Source organism: Dryobates pubescens, chromosome 36 (assembly GCF_014839835.1).
Source record: "Dryobates pubescens isolate bDryPub1 chromosome 36, bDryPub1.pri, whole genome shotgun sequence".
In the NCBI taxonomy this organism is placed as follows: domain Eukaryota; kingdom Metazoa; phylum Chordata; class Aves; order Piciformes; family Picidae; genus Dryobates; species Dryobates pubescens.
Window position 1 is genome coordinate 3,331,368 of NC_071647.1, and position 25,473 is coordinate 3,356,840.

The following is a 25,473-nucleotide window of genomic DNA, read 5'->3' on the forward strand; positions in this document are numbered from 1 at the left end:
CTGCGGGGGGGGGGGGTTGGGTTTTTAATCCATTTGGGGGGGTTTGAATAAAAAACAATGGGGGTGGGGGCGGGGGGGGAGAAGGGATTGGGGTTTTGTTGTTTTTTTTCCTGTGTTTTGTTTTGTTTCTATAAAGTCCAGAGCTGGTAGCAAGGGGGTGAAGGGGTTGAGGACAGGGAGACCCTCCAAAAAAAGAATGAAATCTCCAAAAAAGAACAGCAACAACAACAAAAAAAGAATCGTGGCCCCCCATCCCCCCCCCCTCCTCCTCGGTAAAGGGGGGGTGGGAAGGATTTGAGGGTGTTTGGGGGGGGAAGAGTTCCCTCCCCCCTTCCCCCCCTGCTTCTTATCTCCCCTTCCAGCACGTGGTGGGGAGCAGCTCCCAGCTCCCCCTCCGTGGTGTGAGCTTGGCAGAGGGTTCCTTTCAGCTCCTGCTCCCCAGGTTTGGGGGGGTCCTGCAGGGGCTGGCAGCTCACTTGGAGGGGCTGGAGGAAGAGGAGGACGTGAGGGTTTGTGGGGGGGCCGAGGCGGGGAGGATTTGGGACTGAAACCGAGAAACCAAACGACGTTACTAAGAGCGTGGCTGGGTCAGTTGGAGTCAGAGTCGGGGGAGGAGGAGTCCCCCGAGGAGGAGGAGGAACTGCTGCTGCCCTCCGAGTCGTTGTCATCTTCGTCCTCATCATCCTCGTCCTCATCATCCTCGTCGTTCTGCAGTGGGGGCGGGGGGGGGGAGCAGGCAGAGAGGATGGGGAGGTTAAGAGCAGGGCGAGAGGGAAGCCTTGGCTGCCAGCTTCCCTTTGCTCCCTGCTCACCTCCCCCACTGCAGCACAAAACCAGCAGAGCAACCTCATGGGGAGCAACCTCATCCCTCCCTCCGGGGCCGGAGATGAAGGGGATGGGGGAGTGGAGAGGGGAATAAGCCTGCAAGGACTGAGCTGGGGGGCGGTGGTGCGGGACGCCGGGGCTGAAGCTGCTGGGGGAGGGCCGTGTGCGCCGGGAGCCTGCCGGAGCAGCGCGCGGGGGTCCTGCTGCCCTCACCTCTGCCACTGCCTCGCTACCACCGCTCCGAGGTAGGGGACCCAAAGCCGCCTCCTGCCTCGCTTTCCCCTCCTCTAAAGCCGGGGAAGGAAGAGGCGGGAAGGGGGGGGGTCAAACACCTCACCTGTCCCGGGGGGAGCACGAGGCACGGACACGGTGTCTGGCCCCAGCGCCATCCAGCCAAGGCTGCTTTCAGTTGCACCGGTGCAAAGCTTTGACCCTGCTGGCATTCACACTGGCGCAAACCGAGCCCAGACCAGACTCAGAATCTCCAGCAGGAAAGAGACAGGAGATTTTTTTTCTCTGCTCGCTTTTGTGGGGAGGGAGGCAAAGTTGGGATCTACACAACCCCTCCCCCTCCTCCCAACCCTCCCCCCAGCCCTCCCCTGTCTCCGTCCCCAGGCTGCTCCTAGCTACGCCCCCGCGGCTGCTCCTCGCACCCTCCCCGGGGATGGCAGGGGAGGGAGAGGGCAGTGGTGAGCTTGTGCCCCTTCCCCGGGGTGAAGGGACTGCAGCATCTCTCCTGTGAAGTAAGGCTGAGAGCCCTGGGGCTGTTGAGACTGGCGAAGAGAAGGCTGAGAGGAGGATCTGGTCGATATCTGAGGGGTGGGTGTCAGGATGAAGGTGCCAGGCTCTTTGTGGTGGTGCCCAGTGACAAGACAAGGAGCCATGGGTACAAGCTGGAACACAGGAGGCTCCACCTCAACATGAGGAGAAACTTCTTTACTGTGAGGGTGCTGGAGCCCTGGAGCAGGCTGCCCAGAGAGGTTGTGGAGCCTCCTTCTCTGCAGACTTTCAAAACCCACCTGGATGTGTTTCTGTGTGACCTGCCCTAGGTGACCCTGCTTTGGCAGGGGGGTTGGACTGGATGATCTCTAGAGGTCCCTTCCAGCCCCTAGCATTCTACAATTCTATGTTGCCCTCCTGGTTTCCCAGGAGCTCCTCTGCCCTGCTCCTATCTGAGCCTGGGTGCAGGCTTCCCTCAACCCCGGAGGAGGGTGAGGGGGTCGAGTGGGGGCACAGAGAGAGTGGTACAGGAGCGGAGCAGGGCCCGGGCTGGCCCCACTGCCCTCCCCGTGGCACAGGCCCTACAGCCTCACCTCATCCCCATCCTCGCTCTCCTCCTCGCTGCTGGACTCCGAGGAGTCGCCGCCTTCCTCCGACGAGTCGCCGTTGTCATCGTCGTCATCGTCGTCGTCGTCGTCGTCTTCCTCCTCCTCTTCTTCGTCATCGTCATCCTCTGACTCCTGTGGGGTGGCAAGGGGCCGGTCACAGGTGGGCACCCCAGGATACCAGTACCCATGGGTGCAACGCCCCATCCTCGGCCACCAGCCTTGGGGTTCCTGCAGCCCCCAAGGTGGCTCCCACCCAGCAGCTGGGAGACCCCAAAACAGGCTCCTGGGGTGGGCGCGAGGGGACACCGCAGACTGAGGGGGGCAAAACCAGACCTGGGTGGGTTTTGAGCACAGATCTGGGGAGATTGAGTACAGATCTGAGAAGGGTCCTTGATTGAAGGACAGGGCAGGCAGCCTCGAGCGAGAGGTGTGGGTGCCCCTGGGGCATCCTCCCCAAGGGAGGAAGCTGCTGGATGTCCCCAGCGTGGCCATCGTGCTGCACTCACCGACTTGGACTGCATCGTTGGCTTCATCTTGGGGTTGGGCCCCCGGATCTTCCCCATGCTCTTGCGCTTCTGCAGGGAGAGGCAACAAAACAAACCCATTCAGAGCTGGGGGGGCTCAAGCTTGGTGACTTCCCAGTGCCCAAGGGAACAAACCCATTTGATGGGGCTGAGGGGCTCTCCTGCACAGCTCGTCTCACCCAGGGCCTCCCACCCCAGGTTCCCTCCAGGCCAGCACTGGGTTAGGCCACACCTTGAGTACTGTGTCCAGTTCTGGGCACCTCAACTTAGGAAAGAGGTTAAGTTGTTGGAATGTGTCCAGAGAGGGGCAACAAAGCTGGGGCCCTGTGAGGAGAGGCTGAGGGAGCTGGGGTTGCTTAGCCTGCAGAAGAGGAGGCTCAGGGGAGACCTTCTTGCTCTCTGCAACTCCCTGCTGGGAGGTTGGAGCCAGGTGGGGGTTGGTCTCTTCTGCCAGGCAAGCAGCACCAGAACAAGAGGACACAGTCTCAAGCTGTGCCAGGGGAGGTTTAGGCTGGATGTTAGGAAGGAGCTCTTCCCAGAAAGAGAGACTGGCCATGGGAATGTGCTGCCCAGGGAGGTAGTGGAGCCACCATCACTTGGAGATGTTTAAGAGGAGCCTGGATGAGGCACTTGGTGCCAGGGTTTAGTTGATCAGATGGTGCTGGGTGATAGGTTGGACTTGATCTCAAAGGTCTTTTCCAACCTGGTTAATTCAATTCTATTCTATTCTATTCTATTCTATTCTATTCTATTCTATTCTATTCTATTCTATTCTATTCTATTCTATTCTATTCTATCCTATCCTACCCTACCCTACCCTACCCTACCCTATCCTACCCTACCCTACTTCTATTCCATATCTCTTGATACTCACATTGGAAGTGTGTTCCTTGTAGGCAGCTCGCTCCTGGGGTGAGAGGCTCTGCAGAGACAGGAGAGATGGTCAGGGACCAGAGAGGGCTGAAGTGGGGGACAGTGAGGGGAAGAACTCCAGCACAGGGCACATCCCCCCAACACACACACAATTGTAAAAGGCCTTTTAAGTTAGAAAGCCCCAAAACATACAGAAAGGGCTTGCAGCTGGCAGGTTCCCAGAGGAAGGCTGCGAGCAAAGCCCAAGAACAACTGGTCCCCCCCCAACTCCACACCCAGTGCTCCCCATGGGGGTCAGCACTCACCTTGAGCCAGATGTCGAGGTGCACCTTGTACTGCTTCTGCTGCTCCTCTGCCAGTTTTTTGTAGTGGTCCTTCTGGCCCTGGGAGATGCGCTGCCAGCGGCTGCCGATCTCCACCATCCGCTCCTTCAGCGGCAGGTGGTTCAGCTCCCCGTTGGACAGCAGCTCCTGAGAGAACTTCTGGTAACCGTTCCTGCAGGCAGGAGGAGAGCAAAGGCTCAGCTCAGGCAGGGCACGTGGAGGAAGCAGAAAGTGTCCCCCACACAGCCCCCACCCCAACCACCATCCACCCATCCTCCTTCCCCAGCACAGCCCAGCCCCACGCTTCCTCCGCACCCCCCAGGTTCTTTCGTGCCAGCCAGACGCAGCTGTTTGGAGCCCAGGTACTCACATGGGAGGTTTCTTGGGCTCTCCCTGGAACTTCATCTTCTTGGTAGAGTTGGTGGAGCACGGAGGAGCTCGCATTTCGCTCAGCTCCCTCTGAGCCAGAGAGGAAAGAGGAGTCAGGGGGGCCAGGGCCAGCATGGGCTGCAGGAGCAGGGCAAGAAGAGGCAGGGACCCACCTCGTATCGCTTCTGATCCTCTGCTGCTTTCTTGATCCACATCAGCTTCTCCTTCTTCTCCATGTTGTTCCAGGTGGCCTCCATGGCCTTTAGTGCCTTTCCCCGGTCGTTCTGTGGCACAAACAGCCGAGTCAGATGTACTCAAGATGCCCAGGGTGCTACCCCAGGGACCATGAGGCACCCAACCCAATCCTCTGCCAGCCCCTGATGCCCTCCACACGGCACCCAGCCCCAGCTCCCTGCTGCTTTGTGTGTGAAAGCAGGGCAGAAGGTGCAAGGAGTGATGATCCCACTTCCAGCATATTTATATGGGGGTAAGGTTTTTAGGCTGGAAGAGGGGAGATTGAGACTGGAGATCTGGATGAAATTCTTTAGTGAGGGTGGTGAGACACTGGAACAGGCTTCCCAGGGAGGTTGTGGATATCCCCTCCCTGGAGATGTTCAAAGCTAGGTTGCATGAGGCCTTGAACAACCTGGGCTGGTGGAAGCTGTCCCTGCCCATGGCAGGGTTGGAACTGGATGATCTTTAAGGTCCCTTCCAACCCAAACCATTCTGTGGTTCTGTGATTTATCAGTATCTAAAGGCTGGAGGGCAAGAGGCTGGGGCCAGATTCTTCTCAGTGCTCAGTGACAGGACAAGGGGCAATGGGCACAAACTGGAACCCAGGAGGTTCCATCTAAACAGGAGGAGAAAATTCTTTGGTGTGAAGGTTCAGAGCCCTGGAGCAGGCTGCCCAGAGAGGTTGTGGAGTCTCCTTCTCTGGAGAGCTTTCAAACCCCCCTGGCCATTGTGATCCTGAGCAAGCTGCTGTGGGTGCCCTGCAGGGGGGTTGGACTGGATGCTCTCTAGAGGTCCCTGCCAATCCTCACCATGCTGGGACTCTGGGATTCCTCTCCCAGCCCACTCCTCACCTTGAAACGAGCCAGGTAGTCCCCAATGACGCTCTGCTGCCAGATCTCCTCAGCTGTCTTGGGGGACTCTGGCAGCTTCCCACGCTCCTCTTTATCTGAGCTGTGCTTCTTCTCTGACTGCGCCTTCATCGCCGCCTCTCGCGCTTTGTACTTGGCCTGCACAGGGGGCAGGGTGGGGGTGAAGGGGCACCAAAGCCACCTGAGCACAAGCCCACAGCCACCAAGCACAAGCAGGACACCGCAGCCTCCCCCAGGGCTGTCCCCAGGGCAGCACCAGCAGCCCTCCCAAACATGCACACCCACATCTTAAGACTCCTACCCTACTAAGAAAGCAATCAAGGCTTTAAACTGAGGCTTGAGGACCTTCCAAGGCCTCTTAAGCTGCTGGGTCATGAGAAGGAGAGAGCACAGCTCGTGGTCCCCCTGGTGTGGCCACCAGCTGTGATGATGCTCCTGAGGACAACCATCCCTGAGTTGTGGTGGTCTGGGGGTAACAAAGCCCCTCTCAGCGTGAGGACAGAGTCTCAAGCTGTGCAGGGGGAAGTTTAGGCTTGATCTTAGAAAGAAGTTCTTCCCAGAAAGAGAAGCTGCCCTTTGGGATGTGCTGCTCAGGGAGGTGGTGGGGCCAACATCCCTAGAGGTGTTTAAGAGGAGACTGGAGGAGGCACTTAGTGCCATGGTCTAAGTTGGTGAGACAGGGCTGGGTGATCAGTTGGACTTGATGAACTCGGAGGTCTCCTCCAACCTGGCTGACTCTGTGACAAGGGCAGGCAGCGCTCCCTGGAGATGCCCAGGATGGGGGAGAAGGGTTGAGGAAGGCACCAACCTTCTTCTTCTCAGAGAGGTCGTTCCACATGCGGGCCAGCAGCCGGGTCAGCTCGCTCTCCGACAGCTCCGGCCGCTCCTCCTGCAGCTGCTTCCGCTTCTCCTCCGAGAAGATGAACATGGCCGAGATCGGCCGCTTGGGCTTCTCTGAGCTGGCCTGGGGGGCACACATGGGGCCGTGGCTGAGCCCACACAGGGACCTGCCTCCCGCTGCTAGCCTCCAACCCCAGCAGATGGAAGAAGCGAGGGGCAGAGCCCCCCCAGCGCCCCATCCCACGTGCCCCCAGCTGCGGGTCTCACCTTGCCGGTCTCCGGTGAGGACTTTTTGGACGCAGGACTCGTTGCCCCTTTCCGGTTGCTGCCCAGCATCTTCTCTTCACCTAGCACCCGCTGCTGCTCCTCCTCAGGTAGGCTCTGGGTGGCACAGGAGGAGACACAGGCTAAGATGGGGTGCAGTAGGGGGGAACTAACACGCTCGGTTGTCCCGATCCAAAAGCCGCCCCAGCCAGGGCCAACATCAGGCACTGCAAGCCTGGGTGTGCAGCCTGGGTGTCCCCACGCCTGTGTCACTCCCCTCACTGGGCAATGTCCCTCTTCCCCAGCTCTGTCCCCTCCCTGGCTCAGTCTCATCAGCTTCCTCTCTGTGAAGACAGAGGGGACAGGTGGCCAGATGTGGGCACACACCCCTGGGTTTTCCACCTCCTGCCCTTGCCAGGGTCGTGTCACATCCGCCTGGGGACCGAGCAGGGTGCTGGGGTGGCCTTGGTGTAGCTCCCCCCACCTACAGCTCAGCTGGGGGAAGGAAGTGAGAGACAGAGCTGCCTGCTCAGCCACAGCCTCAACCCCACCTCCACCTCCGGCATCAGCCCTCTGCTCAGCCCCAACTTCCCTTCCGGTCTCCACCTCCCAGTGCCCAACTGGAAAGCACTGGGTCAGGCAGCAGGGCAGCTGGGGAAGGGTCAAGGCTATGCACAAACATCTCTGCACACCATATATGGCTGGGCCCTGACACGTTTTGGGGGGGGGTAGGTGAGGACAGCATCAGTGCAGCTCCTGTTTAACCCAGCTCAGCCCCTCCCCAGGTTTGGGGTCTCCAGCACCCATGACCCAGGCACCCCCATGGCACTCACCTCCAGGAAGCGGAGGAGCTCGATCTCGTAGTCTTTCTTTTTCTGGAGGGAGAGAGATGAGTGGTTACACAGAGACACCCCCCCAGTCTAGCCCTGCCTCATGCAGTCCCTGACCCAGTCTCAACCCCCTCCCCACCCTCCTCAGCATCTGCTGGTCCCACACACATGGACTGGGGGGTAGGGACCATCATGGAATTGCTTGGATTGGAAAAGACCTTTAAGGACATTGAGTCCAACCATTAACTCAGCACTGCCAGGTCACCACCAACCCATGGCCCTCAGCACCACAGCTCCACAGCTTTGAAACCCCTCCAGGGATGGGGACTCCCCCCCTGCCCAGGGCAGCCTGAGCCAGGCCTTGACAACTCTTTTGGGGAAGAAATTGTTCCTCGTGTCCAACTAAATCTCCCCTGGCACAACAGGCACTGAGGAAGGGTGAGGAGCTCATTTCCAGCATCTTTTGTAGCCCAAGCTCTCCTATCCTCATCTTCCCTCCCCACAGCACTGCTACCCCCCCTACCTGTCCACCTGTCTGTCCACCCTTGGGCCCTCACCTGGTCACACTTTTTGTGGTAGGCATCCTTTTCCTTCTGGGAGAGCAGCTTCCACTGCTGGCTGCACAGCACCATCCGCTCGGTGCTGGGCACGTCTTTCATGTTGGCCATCAGCTCTGCACAGTACAGGGAGTAGCTGTTCCTGCAACCCCAGGAGGGACCCAGCATTAGGGACAACCTGTCCTGCTCATGTCCTCTCTGCAGAGCTAAGGAGGGTCTTGGGAAAGACCCTCCCCCCAAAATGCCCCCTGGAGTGTACCAGGCACTGAAGTGCTGTGCCAGAGGTGTTTGGATTTGAGGGAAGCTAGAGGGGGTTGCCCCTCCTCTGGAGCATGCAGCACCACCAGAAACCTCCCCCAGGTGTGTACTCAGTGTGCATTTCATAGAATCAGAGTTGTGTGGGTTGGAAGAGACCTTTCAGATCACTGAGTGCAACCAGTAAAACCCAGCACTGCCGGGTCACCACTTAGCCATGGCCCTCAGCACCACATCTCCACAGCTCTGAAAGCCCTCCAGGGATGGGGACTCCACCACTGCACAGGACAGCCTGGACGGGACCTTGACAACCCTTTTGGGGAAGAAATTGCTCCTCCTGACCAACCTAAACCTCCCCTGGCACAGCTTGAGGCCATTTCCTCTCATCCTGTCACTTGTTCCATGGCTCCACCTGGCTCCAACCTCCTTTCAAGGCGCTGTAAAGAGCCACAAGGTCTCTCTCTCAGCCTCTTTTTCTCCAGGCTGAACAGCCTCATTTCTGGTCCAGGTCAAGGATCAGTTTAAATAGGATAGGATAGAATAGAATGGAATAGGATAGGATAGGATAGGATAGGATAGGATAGGATAGGATAGGATAGGATAGGATAGGATAGGATAGGATAGGATGGAATGGAATGGAATGGAATGGAATGGAATGGAATGGAATGGAATAGGATAGGATAGGATAGGATAGGATAGGATAGGATAGGATAGGATAGGATAGGATAGGATAGGATGGAATAAGATAGGATAGAATGGAATAGGATAGGATAGAATAGAATGGAATAGGATAGGATAGAATGGAATAGGATAGGATAGAATGGAATAGGATAGGATAGAATGGAATAGGATAGGATAGAATAGACCAGACCAGGTTGAAAAAGACCTTTGAGACCATCAAGTCCAACCTATCACCCAACACCACCTGATCAACTAAACCATGGCACCAAGTGCCTCAGCCAGGCTCTTCCTAGACACCTCCAGGGATGGTGACTCCAGAGTCATCAACAGCCTGTGCCCACAGTCCCAGAAAAGATCAGGGCTCTCCAAGCTCCATTTTCCTTGTCAGCAAGAACCAGTGTGCACCCAGGCTGGCCAGGACCCTGCAGGGACAGCTCAGGAGGGGGCAGGACTCACGGAGGTGGCTTTGTAGGTCGTCCATCGAACTTGTCCTTGAGCTGGCGCTCGGCCTTGGTGAGGGTGGAGCGGGTGATGCCCTCCTCGCTGATGTTCAGCTCGGGGTGCTTCTGGATGTAGTCCCTCATGATCTCCTGCAGAGGGTGGAGAGCAGTCAGGAGAGGGGCTCCGATCCCCGCCTGGCTGGGGGCCAGAGGAGGAGGAACGAGAAGCCAACCATTGCCCTAATCCTCTCTCCCCAGGAGTACTTCTGCCTTTCCCCAAAGCTCACTGGAGGAGGCAGGGCTCAGACTCACTAGGGACCTGCAGGGACCTGGCTGAACCCCGACACTGGCTATTGAGTGAGGCTGGCTAGCAGCTGGTGGCTGTGGCCCTGAGGCAGAGTGGCTCAGAGTGAACACAGGGACGAGTGTGGAGGGGGGGAATGGGTGAGGCTGCTCCCTACCTCGTACTCCTTCCGCTGTTCCAGGGCCTTATGAATCCATTTCAGCCTCTTTTTATCGGAGAGTTGAGACCACTGCTTGCCCAGCGACTCTTTCACCTCCTTCGTGGTGGCCTGAAAACCCAAAGCCAGAGGTGAGGGCAGAGGGGTAAAACCCACAAAAAGAAGAGGTAAAAATAGGAAGGGGGGAAAAAAAAAAAAAAAAAAAAGAAAAAAGGAAAAAAATTCATTAAAAAAGGGATGCAAAAATAGTCAGGTTGATCACCTCACCCCCGTGGCACCCAGCTCGGGGCCGCGGGGTGGCTGCGAGCAGAGCTCGTGGCCGGGGCAGGGGGCGTGCGTGTGGGTGAGGGCCGTGGCCAGAGGTGGTTCTGTCTGCTGGGAACCTTCTTCCTGCCCTGACTCAGGCTGTGGTCACCCCTTCCACTGCAGGCAAAAAGTGGGGTCTGTAGCCCCGAGCCTCTTCTCCAGACGTGCTGAGCCCTTTCCTTACCTCCGGGTCCGGGTTGCTCCTAAGCGGTGTCCTCCAGCCCGTGCCCCTCCCGGCCCTGCTACAACGCTTCTCTCCTTTCCCCCTCCTCTGCCCGCAGCAGCGGGGGGCAGGACCCCTCCACGCTCACACACACACACTCCCACCCACCCTACTCACATCTGGACGCACTTTCAAGTAGATCTTCTTCTCGTGGTTGTACCACAGCTGCTGGGGGGTCTTGGGCTTCTCAGGGACGTCGGATTTCTTGGCGTTCTGGATGAGGTCCGGGTGGTCTTCCCTTTACCCGGCAGGGAGGTGGGCAAGGGAGAATGTTAGGGAGGTTGTAGGTAGAAGGAAAGCATCCCTAAAGCAAACTAAACCTTCCCCCTAAACCTCTCCAATCTTCACTGCAGGGCTGAGCCTCCATGGGCTCAGATGCTGGGGTGAGGGGGGACGAGTCCCAAAAGAGCAGGAAGGGGTCTAGGGATTGGGGTCTGTCCTTCTTGGGAAGCAGTGGCTAAAAGCATTCTCTCTGCTGGGTTTGGGCAGGGCTGCATCCCTGGAGCAGCATCCACCTGGGTCACAGTGACCACATCCAAAGGGAAGGTTTGGGAGGAATGGGGTAGTCACTTCAGCTTTCTGCAGTGCTGGCAGCAGGGCTCCTGTCACAGAATCCCAGGCTGAAAGGGACCTCAAGGGTCATCCGTCCAAGCCTCCTTGGGATGGGTCCTCTCCTTCAAGACCCTAACCCTCAGAGCATGCATGGTCCTCAGCTCTCTTCCCCCAGTTTCCCAGCTGGAGGCCTGCTCTCAGCACCTTTTCCTTCCTTTTTTTTTCCCCAGCACCATTTTTTTCCCCCACCCCATTACATTCTGCCCTCAAGCTGCAGTGCCCATCCGGCCTTCCTCAGTGAGCTACACACAGGAGGGGGGATTTGGTCTACCTGGGGTGACACAGAGGGGCTGGCTGCTCACCTGAACCTCGCCAGGTTCCTCTCAAACTCCTGCTTCTCTCGCTGGAAGTCCTGGATGTATTTCATCTGGGGACACAAGGCCACCAGGGAGGTGGAGAGGGACATCAGCACCAGGGAACAGGCAGGCAAAGACATCCCTGTGGACCCTGTCAGCTGGGCACCCACGACCCTCAAAGGGACTCAAGGGCTCCCCAGCCCATCAGACTGGTCCTAAAGCCCCCAGTTCTCCCATGGATACAGAGGCAGGCTCTCCCCCTTCTCCTTGCACCCAAGCAGCTCTGGAAAGCCTTGTGCAAGAGGGTACAGCAGGGCTTTGTGCCCTGGAACTCTCCTTCTGGTGGTAAGTCCATCCAGACTGCGAGCTGGGGCACCTAAAACACCTGCCTGGCCTCTGGCCAAAGCCAAGGCCACCTCCAGAGCTGGAGGTGAGATGGGCAGCTCTCCTCCCAGCATCTCCCATGGCTTGGAGCAGAGCCTGCTCCTCCATCCCTCGCTGGGCCAGGGTGTGTGATTTAAAGGCAGCATTAATATGGATCCACCCCACAGCAAAGTCACCATCCAGATCTGGACCCATGGACAGACCCAGCCAGCCTCCACCCCACAGATCCTGGCAACCAGGCCAGGGACAGGACTGGTCTGACAGGACTAAACAAGCACCTGGGCTTCTCCCATCGAGAGCTGGGTTAAACCCACACCAGCTCAAGGCTGGGCTCTCCTGGTTTTACTGGGAGAGCTGGGCACACAGAGCCCAGCACACAGAGGCACTCAGATGAGGAGGATCTTCCTGATTCCCTTTCCCCTTCCCTGTACCTTTTTCTTCTCAGGAAGCTCCTTGTATTTCTTGGACAGGATCTTGGTGAGATCCAGGTTGCTCATTTCGGGGTGAAGCTTGGCATATTTGGCTCGCTTCTCCATGAAGAAGCGGAAATAGGGAGTCAGGGGCTTCTTGGGGAAGTCAGGGTGTTTCTGGGGAGACAGCAGAGTGGCAGGCACTGAGTGTTGGCACTGGCAGCACAGCAGAGGGCACAGCCAAATCCCACCAGCTCCCAGCTCCCCCCAGTATTAGGGGTGCTGCTTCCATCCAGCCTCACTGGTGATGCAGCTCCCTGAGATGGGAACCCTCCAGCGTGGCAGGCAAGAGGGGCAAACCCCCTGGGAACAGTCACAGAATGGGAGGGGCTGGAAGGGACCTCTGGAGATCACCAAGTCCAACCCCCCTGCCAAGGCAGGATCTCCTAGAGCAGGTCACACAGGAACATGTTCAGGTGGGTTTTGAATGTCTCGAGATGGAGACTCCACCACCTCTCTGGGCAGCCTGCTCCAGGGCTCTGTCACCCTTACATTAAGAAGTTCCTCCTCATGTTTAGATGGAACTGCTTACACTCAACAAGGGCTCTCTTCCCCAGGAACTACAATATGCCAGGGCTGGGTATCCCAGGAGCAGCCTCCAGCCACCCAGAGCTGTTGGCACAGAGCAGCTGTGCAGCAGGAGGGGAAACTGAGGCAGGAGGAGGGAATAGGACCAACCTCCGGGCTAGAACCCTGGCTGCCCTGGGGCTGCCCAGCTGAAAGCAGCACCCACCTGACCTGGCAAGCCAGGAACAGGAGAGCAGCTTCCCGACCCCCTCTGGTGCTAAACTTGGATGCAGGCTGCCAGCACCACTGCCAGCCATATTAAATGTACCCTGGACTTGGCCCAGGCCCAGAGCCCATGGCCTGCAGAGCCTTGGGCAGTCAGCCGTGGGGATTACGGGCTGTGAGGTGCCTGCAGGGGCTCTGGTGGCAGAGCCACACTGGTCTGAGGTGCCACATGGGTGATAGCACCCTGCCTGAGGTGCCCTTTAGGGATTGATCCTCATTCCTTCTTGGTACCTTGAGCTTCTTGCCCTTGTAGGGATTCTTCACGTGCTCTTCAGCGTCCATAATGAGCTCTGTCAGAGTCCGAAACTTCCTCACCTGCAGGGTAAGGAAGGGCCACAACGTGAACAGGCTGTGCAGGGGGGACAGGGCAGATCCCTACTCAGCACCAGGCCATGCTGGGCACGGCACAAACCCACAGGGATTCATGATGCCACCAAGCCAACACCCTGCCCCACCGCCTCCAAAGGATCCACAACGCCAACGGCAGCAAAATGACGTCAGCGTCGCGGGCTGAGGAGCGGAGGTGCTGAGCTTGGGTGACTCAAACAGCCCTGGAAGGTCCCTGGATGCCTGGTCCTTGGTTACCTCGTTAGAGATCTCCATCCACTTCATCTTGCACATCTCCCCCGAGAAATCCTTGAAAGCCACTTTCTCCCAGTCCAGGTGGGACTCGGTGGTTTTGAACTTGCTGCCGTCGTTGGAGGGCAGGTTGTTCCTCATGCACTCCAGCAGGGTCAGCATGTCCTCCTGAGACCAGCGGTCTGGGCAGCAAACACACAGCCTCAGCAGCAGGGCACGGGCACCGCGGCGCCCGGGGCGGCAGGGCACGGGCACCGCGGCTCCCGGGGCGGCAGGGCACGGGCACTGCGGCGCCCGGGGCGGCAGGGCACGGGCACCGCGGCGCCCGGGGCGGGCAGGGCATAGCACGCTACAGGGACCACAGCCCCTGAGGCAGACAGGGCACAGGCACCACAGCTCCCAGGACAGGCAGGGCATGGGCACTGCAGCTCCCAGGACAGGCAGGGCACGGGCACCGCGGCGCCCGGGGCGGGCAGGGCATAGCAGGCTACAGGGACCACAGCCCCTGGGGCAGGAAGGACACAGGGACCACAGCCCCTGGGGCAGGCAGGGCATGGCAGGCTACAGGGACCACAGCCCCTGAGGCAGACAGGGCACAGGCACCACAGCTCCCAGGCCAGGCAGGGCATGGGCACTGCAGCTCCCAGGACAGGCAGGGCACGGGCACCGCAGCTCCCAGGACAGGCAGAGCACGGGCACCGCGGCGCCCGGGGCGGCAGGGCACGGGCACTGCGGCGCCTGGGGCGGGCAGGGCATAGCAGGCTACAGGGACCACAGCCCCTGGGGCAGGCAGGGCATGGCAGGCTACAGGGACCACAGCCCCTGAGGCAGACAGGGCACAGGCACCACAGCTCCCAGGACAGGCAGAGCACAGGCACCGCAGCTCCCAGGGCAGGCAGGGCATGGCAGGCTACAGGGACCCCAGCCCCTGGGGCAGGCAGGACACAGGGACCACAGCTTCTGGGGCAGGCAGGACACAGGGACCACAGCTTCTGGGGCAGGCAGGACACAGGGACCACAGCCCCTGGGCCAGGCAGGACACAGGGACCACAGCCCCTGGGCCAGGCAGGGCACAGGCACCACAGCCCCTGGGCCAGGCAGGGCACAGGCACCACAGCCCCTGGGCCAGGCAGGGCACAGGCACCACAGCCCCTGGGCCAGGCAGCCTTCCCATCAGGGATTAGGGACTACAGGTCCCAGTGTGCCGCTCCGGGCCACACGCCGGGACACGTAATCTCCACGTGCTGCCTCTCGAGATTAAAGATCAAAGGCATGTGGCTGCTCCCACCAGCCTGGAGCAACTTTCTGCAGGCCAAAACAATCGGAGCAGAGCTAGAAAATCCACTGGGTGCAAACCAGAGCGACTGGCTCATCCCAGGGCCACCATCAGATAAGGAGGTGGTTCTGCCGGGAGGGAGCAGCGGGGCCGCTTCTTACGCACGGGAGCGAAACCCTGAGGAGGGAGATAGGAGCCACACTCCCTCCAGCCCAGGAGGAAACAGGGAAAGCTGCTTCCCAAGTGGAAAAGATCTATCTGGAGCGATGGGATCCCCCCCACAGCGCTACTTTTCCTTCTAATGGGAGAGCCTTCCCATCACCCAGCTCCATGTTGACCTCTGCCAAGGTCAAAGCTCAGAGATCAGAAAGCCAGGAGGTGCAGAGCCCAGCACAGCACCACCCATCTCCCAGGGAGGTCCCTGATGGTGTAGGGGTGATGGTTCTATCACCCCAACATCTCCCAAACTGCCAGGAGGAGCGTCCCCAGCTCCCACAGGGACAAGCTGCTGGGATGGCAGGACGAGCACGAGGCAAAGCTGGGCAGCCTGGGGCATTCAGGAGGCCAGGACAGGCAGCAGCCCATGCTGGGACAGGCAGCAGGCAGGATATCCCAGCACCAAACATCCCATCCAGCACCACTCTGGAGCTGCCTCCCTGCCAGGGGAATTCCTGTGCTGGGCTCTCTGCTCTGAGCTTCTGCAGCAGCCAGGGAGAGGAGCTCTGGGTGCTCTGCAGCTGGGCGGCCCTGGGGAAAGGCAGCAGGGCCTGGGAGCAGAAAGAGAGCTCCCTAGGGATGGGCTGGAGGAGGAGCAGAGGAGACCAAAGCAGCCCTGTCTGCTTCAGCCTGGGAAGGGCACCAAGCCCAAGGACTTTCCGGGCACAGGACCCACTCTCCATGGCACTCCCTGCCCCACATCTCTGCCAGGTGAGGGCTGGGGTGTTCAGAGCTGCCAAGGGACACAGAGCATGCTGGTGAGATGGGGACAGCACAGCCCAGGATGGAATTGAGGGGAGCAACTCTCTCCTTCCATCTCCAGGAACGAGAACAAGCTCCCAGAACCGCTGCAGCTCTCCCTCTGCTCTAACTCAGCACGCATGCAAACACCACCTCTGCTTCTGCCTCTGCATCAGTCCAGTGAAGGGTAAACGCCCCCTGAACCCCAGATCTGGACAAGGGTTGTTAAAAGACACCTGGGAGCCACAGCCAGAGTCAGGGGAGCACAGTCAGGACCGCTCTCCCACCCTGTTCACCTGAGCCTGTAAAGGTGGGGAGCTGGGGCAGGAACAGTCTGGGATCTGGCTGGTCTCCACAGTTACCTTATCAGGTCCATTAGGGATCAATGAGGGGGGAAGGGGGGAGTGTGAAAAATGGAAAGAGCCCCCCTATAAAGCAGAGAGTCCAGCAGCTCTGGACATGTCTCCACATTCCCAACTTCAGAGCCTCAAAACATCATGAAGGGGGAGACAGGAAACCCCTACCAGTGCCTCAGGGGAGATCAGAGCCGGGGTGGGGGAGGCACCAAGCCCAAAATTTTGCCTTCCTATTTTTCCCAACCGTGTTCCAGCTCCCTCTCCTGCCTCCAAAGACCAAGGAGGCAGAGCTGGGCTGTGAAGCTGATGCCAATTTTTACTTGCAGAAATCAGGAGGAGAAAAAACAAACCCCAGAGCAGCACAGCCACAGAAACCAAGTGGGGAAGATGACCTCCCCCCTTAAATTTGCTCCCATCAACAAGCCTCACGCCTCAGTTTCCCTCCTCCAACACAGGAACCTCTCAAAACCTTTGGCCCTGCATGACCCCCATCCCTCCCCTCCCACCCCCACCAACCCAGCAGTCATCCAAACTAACCACAACCCACAGGGAAACGCCAAGAAACTGCAGAAACCTCCCCACCGAAAAACCCCACTCCGGGAGGACAAGGGGGACCCCAAGTGCGGCACCCTCCAGTGCCCTGCTCCCCACCTCCAGCTGGGGGTTGCCAAAAAGCAGCAGGGGGAACGGGGGAGTTCACCCAGCAAGATGAATGGGGCTGTCTGTGCCCTGGGACCGATTTATCCCTGGCTCTCCTGGCAGCGGCGGGGCTGGGGCTATATTAGGAAAGCTGCCCCGGTGTAATTAAATCCAGCTCAAGACCCACGGAGGGACACGTGCTGAGGCCGGGGTCGCTCGGGGCAACGATCCCACTGCAGCCAGCCAGGGCAAACAGGGGGTCCAGCAGGGCTGGGGAGGGCTGAAAGGGCCTTAAGGAGGAGCTTTTGGGGTGCTGGGGTAACGTTATCTGTTGGAACTACATGATCCCTGTGGTCCCTTCCAGCCCTGACTGATACTTATGATCCCCTCTGCCCAAAACAAAACATCCCTTTTTCCTTTTGTATTCCCCCCCCCCCCTTCTTTTCCTTCCCCTTGTTTTCCTCCTTCTTTTCCAATAAAAGCTTGAACCTCTGATGTCATCCCAGGGTCTGGAAGCCTGAGGCCCAAGGTAACAAACAGCTCAGCTTTTAATGCAGCCCAGATGTGATCGGTGAAGGCAGCACCTCTTTGTGCCAGCCCTCCGCCCTCGCCCTGCAGTGCCAGCCAGCCAAAAAGAGCATCCTCCATGCTGGGGGTGGGGTGGGGATAGAGGAGGGAATTTGCCATGCACTCACACACATATCCATTGCCCCCCACCCCGGGATCAGGACAGCCAAATCCCCACCCTGCTGGGATCACGGCTCCTCCATCCCAAGGACAAAAGGGCTGTCCCGTGGGGGTTTATTATTTTGGGTCTTTTAAGGTGGCAGCAGCATTCCCTGGGGATCCCTGGGGTGGGGGCGGGGGGGGGGGGAGATGGGATCTCACCTTGGTTTTTGGGAGCTGTCATTTCCAGGTCTGCAGGGCACTCGGCTTCGCCGTTCATCCTCCACCTGCCTGCGCCCAGGACGGTGCCGCCGGCTGCCTGGCGCTACCCAAGGTCTCTCCCACCCGCTCGGCTCTGCAAGCAAAGGAGGAACCCCCTCAGCATTAGCCCACGCTGGGGGAACCTATCAGGTTTGGAGGACCTCACCTAAGGGTGTCAGCCCCTCCCCAAGCCCTGTCCCGAGACGATGGAGGTGCTGGGTGCGCCCCCAAAAGCAGCCTGGTGAGGTCTGGAGGGGAGGCAGGGGGCTAAGGTGGGAGCCTGGGGGAATCTCGGTGATCTAGGGGGTCCTGAATGGTGGTGTGATCCCCCCCCACAGTCTGGTTGGGGAGGCAGAAAAGGGGCAGGGAAGAAAGGTTCAGGATGTCCCCAAGGTGGGGAGCGGTGCAGGATCTTACGAGGGTTCCCCACAGATCTGAGGGGAGAAGGGTTCAGGGGGGGTCCCTGAGGTGGGATCCATAGACTCAGGGTCAAGAGGATGTGAGCCAAGAGGGTTGCAAGGGATCTCCCCAAGGGAGCTTGACCTCTCCCCAGCCAAAGAGGAGTCTCCGAGGTGAGGAAGCCACAGATCCACAGAGGTCTTTGGAGGAGAGAGGGATCCCCCAGATCCACAGCAGCTTGGGGGGTGCCTGTCTGGGGGGCTTCACGGAAAGACTCCCACACACCTGGGGGAGCAGGGGTCCAGCAGCCCCCCAGGGAGGGGAGAGCAAGCTAGAGGGGAATATTTCAACAGGGAGGTTCTAGGGGAAGGATCCTCCCAGATGCCAGGGCAAGGATCTCATAGCTCCATGGTGAAAGACCACCCTGAGTGGAGGGGAGTGGGCGAAAGGCCTCGGTGGGGGCACCCCAGAGCTACAGGGGGAGGCCTAGCAGGGTGGATCGCCCTGGAGGGGACAGGCCCAGGGCATCAGGAACCGTCCCCGGGATGGGGACAGGCCCCAGGCTTGGGGAAGGGGAGCCCGGCCTGGGGCTCATGCAGGGGTCCCAGGAGAGAGCTGGGACCCGGGAAGGCTCCGGGGGGGGTGGATCCAGGCCCTAGGTCTGAAGAAGGATCACCCAGAGGGAGACTCTGGGGACACCCCAGGCCACATGAGGGATGGAGGATCGGCTGGGGAGTGGTGGTCAGCTCCTGGGGGGCACCCGGGGGGTGCAGGCCCTACCTACGCCCTGAGAGAGAAACAAGGATCGCTCGGGGGGGGGGGGGGATGAGCCTTCAGGGCCTGGGGGGAGTTGAGCCCCCGGAAGGGACCAGGGAAGACCTCCCCTGGGCAGTTGGGGAACCACCGCGGGGGTCAGATTAGCCCCTGGGGGAAGGGGGTTCTGAGGCTACCTTGAGAGGTGATCGTCCCCAGCGTGGGATGAGCCTTCGGGGGCTGGATCAGCCCCCAGGGGCTGGGTGTGCGACCCCCTCGGAAGCTGGATGGGAGAACCCCCCCCGGGTACGGCCAGACCCTAGCAGGTCGTGGGGGTGGGACCTGGAAGCACGTTGAGCGCTGGGATCGCCCCCAGCGTGGGATGAGCCTCGGCGAGGGCGAGGAGGGTGGATCCGGGATCCCTCCAGGGCTGGATCAGCCCAACCCCCGGGGGTGGGCGACCGGGGATCGCCCCGGGGGAGCGGTGCGGGGGGGGGCTGGGGGGGTAAGCAGCTGGGGAAGGCGGGATCGTGGCAGGGGGAGGGATCCATCGGATCATCGCGGGGCGTGGCGGGGGCGATCGCGCTGCGCGCGCAGAGGGATCCCCCCGGGGGGGGTGGGGGGAGGTTGCGGGATCCCCCCCGGGGGAGGGGGGGACCGGATCCTGCGCCTTAAAGGAGGGGGGGGGTGGGGTGTGGGGTGTAAGAAGGAGGAGGAGGAGGCGGGGGAGGAAGGGGCCGGGCCGTGGGGCGGAGGCGGGGAGCCCGCACATGCCCTGCGCCGCCGGCCAGCTCCAGTCTCCTCCTCCGCCAGGCAGCAGGAACCGGGTGGGACCGAGCGCGGGCGGCCCCGGCGGCGCCTCCCCGGTCCCCTCCCGCCCCCGGTTCCCACCCGGGCGCCAGCGAGCCGCGTTCCGCCGCTTTCCTCCCCCACCCTCTCCACAACCCCCGGGCAGACAATGGAGAAGGCGAGGCCGGGGGGCCAGGGGAGCGGAGATCCCCCGGCCCCTCTCCGCTCCCCCGGCCCCCCGGCGCGATGCGATGCAGCGCGGCTTCACCACCACCCCCTCCCCTTCATCCTCCTCCTCCTCCCAGCATCCCCATCCGCCATCCTGCCATCGTTACCGGCCGCTCTCCGCCGCGGCACACAATGGCCGGGCTGCGCCCGCCTCCGCCCGCCGTTCCTTCCCCTCCACCCGTGCAGCCGGCGCGGTTATAAAGCCGAGACAAACCCACCTCTCCGGGCTGCTAAACGGGGGGGAGGAGGAGGAGAGGAGAGAAGGGAGGAGGAGGTGGTGGTGGTGGAAGAAGGAGGAGGGAGGGAGGGAAGGAGAGAGAGGGGGGAGCTCCAGCCGAGCCGCCGCAGCCCCAGCCCCGGCGCCGGAGCCGCTGGGGGAAGGAGAAGAAGAAGGAGGAGGAGGAGGGGGAAGGGGGGGCGGGGATGCCCGGCTGGGGGCGGCCGGGCAGCTGCAGCGAGCCGGGCGAGGGCAGCGCGACCTCCCCGCACCGACCCCCGGGGAGCGGCTCCTACCCAATCCTTTCCCCCTCCTCCTCCCTCCGCTTTTCCCCACCACCACCACCACCGCCGCCCCCTCCTCCCTTCTTCTTCTCCACACTCACACACACACACACACCCCCTCCGCGACCCCTCCTCGAGCCCAGAAACACCCACCCACCCAGCGGGGGGCTGGAGCCCCGGTCCGGAGGGAAGAAAGGAAGAAAGAAGGGGGGGGGGGGACAGACAGGGAGGGGGGGGGGAGGGAAAATAAAAAAGGAAGGAAAAAATATAAAAGCAAAATAAGAGGAGAAAAAATAAGACGAGGGATAAAATATAAGGAGGGGAAGATTGGGGGGAGATAAACGGAGGTTGGGGGGGTGGGTAGCGGACGAGCCCGGGCACGCAGCCGGCGGAGCGCGGCGCGGAGCTTCCCCGCCGCGGCGCGGGACTCACCGGGGCTGGGGAAAAACAACCGCCCAGCGCTGGAAGCCTGCCCCCGAAATCCAGCTGCGGCACCGGGGAGGGAGGGAGGGCGAGCGGGAAGGAGGGAGGGAGCGAGGAGGAGGAGAGGGAAGGGAAGGGAAAAGGAGGGAGAAAAAGGGGAGGAGGGGGGGGTGGGGTGGGGGGGCACACACCGAGGCCGCCGAGCCCTGCGCTCCCCCCCGCCCCGAGCCCCAGCGCGGTGCCCCCCGCCGCGGCGGAGCGGGGCCCGGGCAGGCGAGCGAGCGGCGGCGGCGGCTTCCTGCCCGCGGGGCCTGCGCGAAAACCAGCCCTTTATGTAAAAAAATATCGTCATCTTTCTCCTGAAAAACCCCTAAATCCCGCGCTTTCGGGGGCATAATGGGGTACGAAGCCCCGTTTCCCGGCGGAGCGGCGGCGGCGCCTTACCGAGCCTGGTGCGCGGCGGCGGCGGGAGTAGCAGCAGCAGCAGCAGCGGCGGCGGCGGCGGGAGCCCGGGGAGGAACAAAGCGCCTCCTCCAGCCCCACCGGCGGAGCGAGCGGGCGGGCGGCGAATGGCGAACCCGGGGCGGCGGGGACACGGGGACTCAAAGCACGGCGGCGGCGGCGGTTCTCGGCCACGGGGACACGTACCTGCGGGGGGCCCGCGGGCTCGGAAGAGCTCGGCGGGGCCGGGGTTCGGTGGGGCCGGGGCGGGGAAGCAGAGCGGCGGTTGAACGGCGGCCAGCTCTGCAGCGCTGGCCCCGGGCGTGGACGCGCTCCAGTCCCCGCAGAGACGATCGCGCTTTCCCCCGCCTCCATCGCGCTGCGTTTTGCTCCTTCCAATCAGCCGGGCTCTGAGCACCGGGGTCCGCCGCCGGCCTCCGCCGCTCCCCGAGCGGTAAACCGAGCCGGGTCGGGCCGCCCCGCCGCCCGCTTGCTTTTTTCCCCCGCCGTGTTTTTTTATTGCTCTTTGCTTTTGCAACACTGTGGCGAGAAAGGAGGGAGGAAAAAAAAAAAAAGGAGAGAGGAAAAAAAAAAAAAAAAGAGGAGGAGGAGGAGGAAGGAGAGAGGAGGGAAAGGGGGGGAAAGGGAGAGGAAAAAAAAATCTCCTTACATGTGCAACAATCCTCACCCGGCGTTTGCATAAAAAAAAAAACGGGGGGGGGGGGGAAGGGGAAAAAATACATTAAAAAATAGAGGAGAGAAAGGGGGGGATGAAAGGAGGGGGAAAAAATAAGTGGGGGGGGGAAGAAAGGAAAAATAAGGGGGGGAGGGTAAAAAGCAGAAGGGTGAAGCGAAGGGGTTGGGGGGGAAGCGAGGGGTTGGAAAACGGGGGGTGGGGGGAAGCAGAGAGTTGGGGGACGCGAGGCGGGGGGGGAAGAAAAGGGGGAGAGGAGGAGGCGGGGGGGGGAAGCGGAGGGGTGGAGGGGGAAGAAACGGAGGAGGAGGGATTGGGGGGGGGGGGACGGAAGCCGAGCCGCCTCCCGCCCCGTTCGGTGGGTCCCCTCCGGGCTGGGGCTGCGCTCCCCGCCCGCCCCGGGACACGGCCCCCGGTGGGGGTTTTCCTGGCGGGGGGGCAGGGGGGGGTGGAATTTCCTCCTTTCCTTCGCTCCCTTCTCCCTTTTCTCTTCTCTCTCTCTCTTAATTTTTTTTAATGCAATTTCTCCAACTCCACCTTTGTTGTGCTGGGCGTCATTCCCCGCAGCCAATCCCGGCCGGGCAGCTGCCTGCAAATTACCGGCCATCCCGAGCTGCCTGCAAATTACCGGCCATCCCCAGCCTGCCTGTACCCAGCCGGCCACCCCCAACGCTAACCGGGCTAACCGGGACTGCTCGCACGCTATGCTGCTAGGCCAACACACGCTGCGGCTGCTCCAGGCCACCGGCACCTTCCCGGCTGCCCGTGCGCTACTGCCGAGCCCCGGCCGCCCGCCTCGCTGCCGGGCTGCCCGTGTGAGCCGAGCCCCGGCCGCCCGCCTCGCTGCCGGGCTGCCCGTGTGAGCCGAGCCCCGGCCGTCCGCCTCGCTGCCGGGCTGCCCGTGTGAGCCGAGCCCCGGCCGCCCGCCTTGCTGCCGGGCTGCCCGTGCGCTACTGCCGAGCCCCGGCCGCCCGCCTCGCTGCCGGGCTGCCCGTGTGAGCCGAGCCCCGGCCGCCCGCCTCGCTGCCGGGCTGCCCGTGTGAGCCGAGCCCCGGCCGCCCGCCTCGCTGCCGGGCTGCCCGTGTGAGCCGAGCCCCGGCCGCCCGCCTCGCTGCCGGGCTGCCCGTGTGAGCCGAGCCCCGGCCGCCCGCCTTGCTGCCGGGCTGCCCGTGTGAGCCGAGCCCCGGCCGCCCGCCTGCTACCGACGGCTTGCGCACTACCGGCAAACCCTGGCTGGCTGCGTGCTACCGGCAGCCCATGCACACTGCCGGTGAGCTTCGGCCCTCAGCGTGCCAGTGGCTGCCCGTTCGCTACCGGCGAGCTTCGGCCATCTGCACAGCTAGGCCGGGTCAGGCAGCCCCGGCAGGCACCTGCCGCGAGGATAAGGGGGAGCAGCGGGAGGTGGTGGGGACCCCCGCGTCAAGGGGTGTAGGATGAGGCCTGGGAGGGCAGGATCAGGTCCTGGCGCTGACTGTGGGCAGCTTCCCAGCCGGCTGCCACAAAATGGCCCAGATCCAGGAAGGTTTTTTTCCCCCCCTGGTGTTATATGCAAGAGGTAAAAACTAATCCCCAAATCTGGGTGCAGTTGACCCCCCCACCGCCCCCTTCCAACCCAAGCTGGGGGGGGGGGAGGGAGCGTGGTGTTTCATCTGGGGGGTGGGTTCGCAAAGTGTTTTCTTTGGGCGTAATTCCCAAAGGAAGGATCAGTCAAGCCCGGACAGCCAGCTGGATGGCCGGCCAGCCTCTCCGCCACGTCCCACGGTCCTGCCTCCAGCAGGCACAGCCTCCGAGGTGCACCAAGCCCCGCGCCAGCCGGCAGCGGCGCCGAGCAGTTAATCCCTCCAGTGAAAGCTTAAAACAACAACAACAAATTTAATTAAACAAATAAAAAATTATTTTAAAAATTATTATTATTATTATTAATAATAATAATAAAAATATTCTGTTCTGGGTAGAAAGAGCCTTGGGCTGAGCTGCTCCTGGGCTGAGCTGTTCCTGGACCGAATTAGGTGAAATGTCACCGGGGGGGGGGGGGCGGAAATTACAAAAGGGGAAAAAAAAAATAATAACACCACCAAAACACAAAATATTTGGAGCCTGTCAGGCCAGACACGTGAAAAAATCAACACTTTGAAGTTTTGGCCGCCTTTTTTTTTTTTCCCTAAACCCACAAATATGCCTTGATGGCACCCTCTGTAATGTGGGCGTGTGGCTCTTGCCACCCAGCGGGGACAGCAGAGCCCTGGAATTGGGTCACAAGCCCTGTGGTGGGTGGGCCTGAAATGGGGGGCTTCCCCAATATGCTTACTACCCCCCTAACTCCCCCCCCCTCCCCCCCCCAATATTCCCTTTCTCACCCTCTGGCCTCTCCACGGCTTGATTCTTACCAGGGGAGGTTTTTAATCCTTGTTATTTGTGCAGTTGAGTGGTTTTTGGCAAACAAAGGTGCAGTGAGGAGGTGCAAATGCAGTTGGGCTTTGGTTGTGTTTTGGTTTTTTTTGGGGGGGGTGTTTGCATTTTCGTTTGTTGAGGGCACAGACAGTGACAGAAAATGCTTCGCTGGACACCCCAGGGAGACCCAGGGCTGTCACAGGCGCACTATGGCCCTGTCTGCGTGGGCAGGGGGGCAGCTTGTGATGCTGTGTGCGCCATGTAACCCCACTGGCCCCCTGCACCCCACCAGCACCTCAGTTCTTCCCTTGCAGGGGTGATGCCACGATGTGACCCAACTCCTTGAACCCCACCAGCACCCAGGCTCTCCCCTTCTAGGGGTGATACTGTGAGATGACCCAGCCCCCTGCACCCCACCGTCACCCTGCACCCCACTAGCACAGGGTGCTCTGTTTCCAGGAGTGATATTGTGACATGACCTGGCACCCTGCATTCCACTGGCACCCTATGAGCTCCCTGCACCCCACCACCAGCACTGAGGCTCTTCTCCTCCAAGGGTGATGCTATGTCATGAGCCAGCTCCCGGCTCTCCACTGTCACACTGCACCCTACTGGCACCCTGCACCCCACCACCAGCACTGAGGCTTTCCCCTTACAAGGGTGATGCTATGACCTGAGCCAGCACCCTACAGGCACCCTGCACCCCACTGGCACCAGAGCTCTCCCTTTCCAGAGGTCATGCCATGACCCAGCTCCCTACACCTCACCAGCTCCCTGTACCCTGAACCCTACAGGCTCCCTGCACCCCACTACCCCCAGGGCTCTTTTCTACCACGGGTGATACTATAACGTGTCCCAGCACCCTGCACCCCACCAGCACACTGCACCCTACATTCCCCTGACACCCTGCATCCTACTGGCATTGTGTGACCCCTGGCACTGGGGCTCTCCCCTTCCAGGGGTGATACTATGACATGACCAAACTCCCTGCACCCCACCAGCATCTGAGCTCCTCTCTTCTAAGGGTGATGCTATGACTCTGCACCCCACACCCCACCAGCACCCAGGTTCTCCCAGGGGTGATGCCACCGTGGGACCTATCTCTCCATCTCTCCCCATTAGCAAACTCTTTTTCACCGCCATTAACTATTGTATTTCTCTGCCCCTTGCATTTCACACCCTGCCTCCAGCCATCACTGCGGGGCCCCACCACGAACCACCCCCCAGCCACATTTTGCTGGGCTAAGTCAAGCTCAAAGGAGAGCTTAACCCAAATCCCATCCCCCCTAAACCGGGCTGGATCCCGTGGCAGTGACCTTGCTGACGTCTCCCGGGGAATCAAAAGCTCTTCCCCGTGTGGGAAG

At 60.9% G+C, this 25,473-nt stretch overlaps 1 protein-coding gene across 9 annotated transcripts; it reads right to left on the reverse strand.

Moving 5' to 3' along the window:
• Positions 1 to 334: 334 nt before the first annotated feature.
• On the reverse strand, positions 335 to 21,567 carry UBTF (upstream binding transcription factor). Of its 9 annotated transcripts, none has more exons than XM_054176820.1 (22): positions 21,232 to 21,567; positions 17,452 to 17,584; positions 13,342 to 13,517; positions 12,988 to 13,071; positions 11,926 to 12,081; positions 11,117 to 11,181; positions 10,320 to 10,440; positions 9,674 to 9,784; positions 9,229 to 9,362; positions 7,837 to 7,978; positions 7,283 to 7,324; positions 6,453 to 6,566; positions 6,154 to 6,309; positions 5,328 to 5,483; positions 4,416 to 4,526; positions 4,244 to 4,332; positions 3,856 to 4,045; positions 3,552 to 3,599; positions 2,660 to 2,728; positions 2,139 to 2,285; positions 1,163 to 1,273; positions 335 to 708 (listed from the first exon to the last, which is right to left on the reverse strand). In XM_054176820.1, exons 2-22 carry the CDS (start codon positions 17,507 to 17,509, stop codon positions 589 to 591), a joined length of 2,400 nt encoding a protein of 799 aa, XP_054032795.1. In that variant the 5' UTR covers positions 17,510 to 17,584; positions 21,232 to 21,567; the 3' UTR covers positions 335 to 588. The 9 variants fall into 9 exon arrangements, with proteins under 9 accessions (XP_054032795.1, XP_054032799.1, XP_054032794.1 ...); XM_054176824.1 differs by having other exon boundaries at positions 10,332 to 10,440; positions 21,028 to 21,567; XM_054176819.1 differs by having other exon boundaries at positions 21,028 to 21,567.
• Positions 21,568 to 25,473: the final 3,906 nt, after the last annotated feature.

Excerpts from the sequence above, each read along its gene's own strand:
- UBTF (XM_054176820.1), bottom strand. The coding sequence starts at position 17,509 with ATGAACGGCGAAGCCGAGTGCCCTGCAGACCTGGAAATGACAGCTCCC. Across the intron at positions 10,441-11,116 it reads AGGAACCTGGCGAGGTTCAG|GGAAGACCACCCGGACCTCA; the intron begins GTGAGCAGCCAG and ends TGCCGGGTAAAG. Across the intron at positions 6,567-7,282 it reads AGCTCCTCCGCTTCCTGGAG|AGCCTACCTGAGGAGGAGCA; the intron begins GTGAGTGCCATG and ends TGTGCCACCCAG.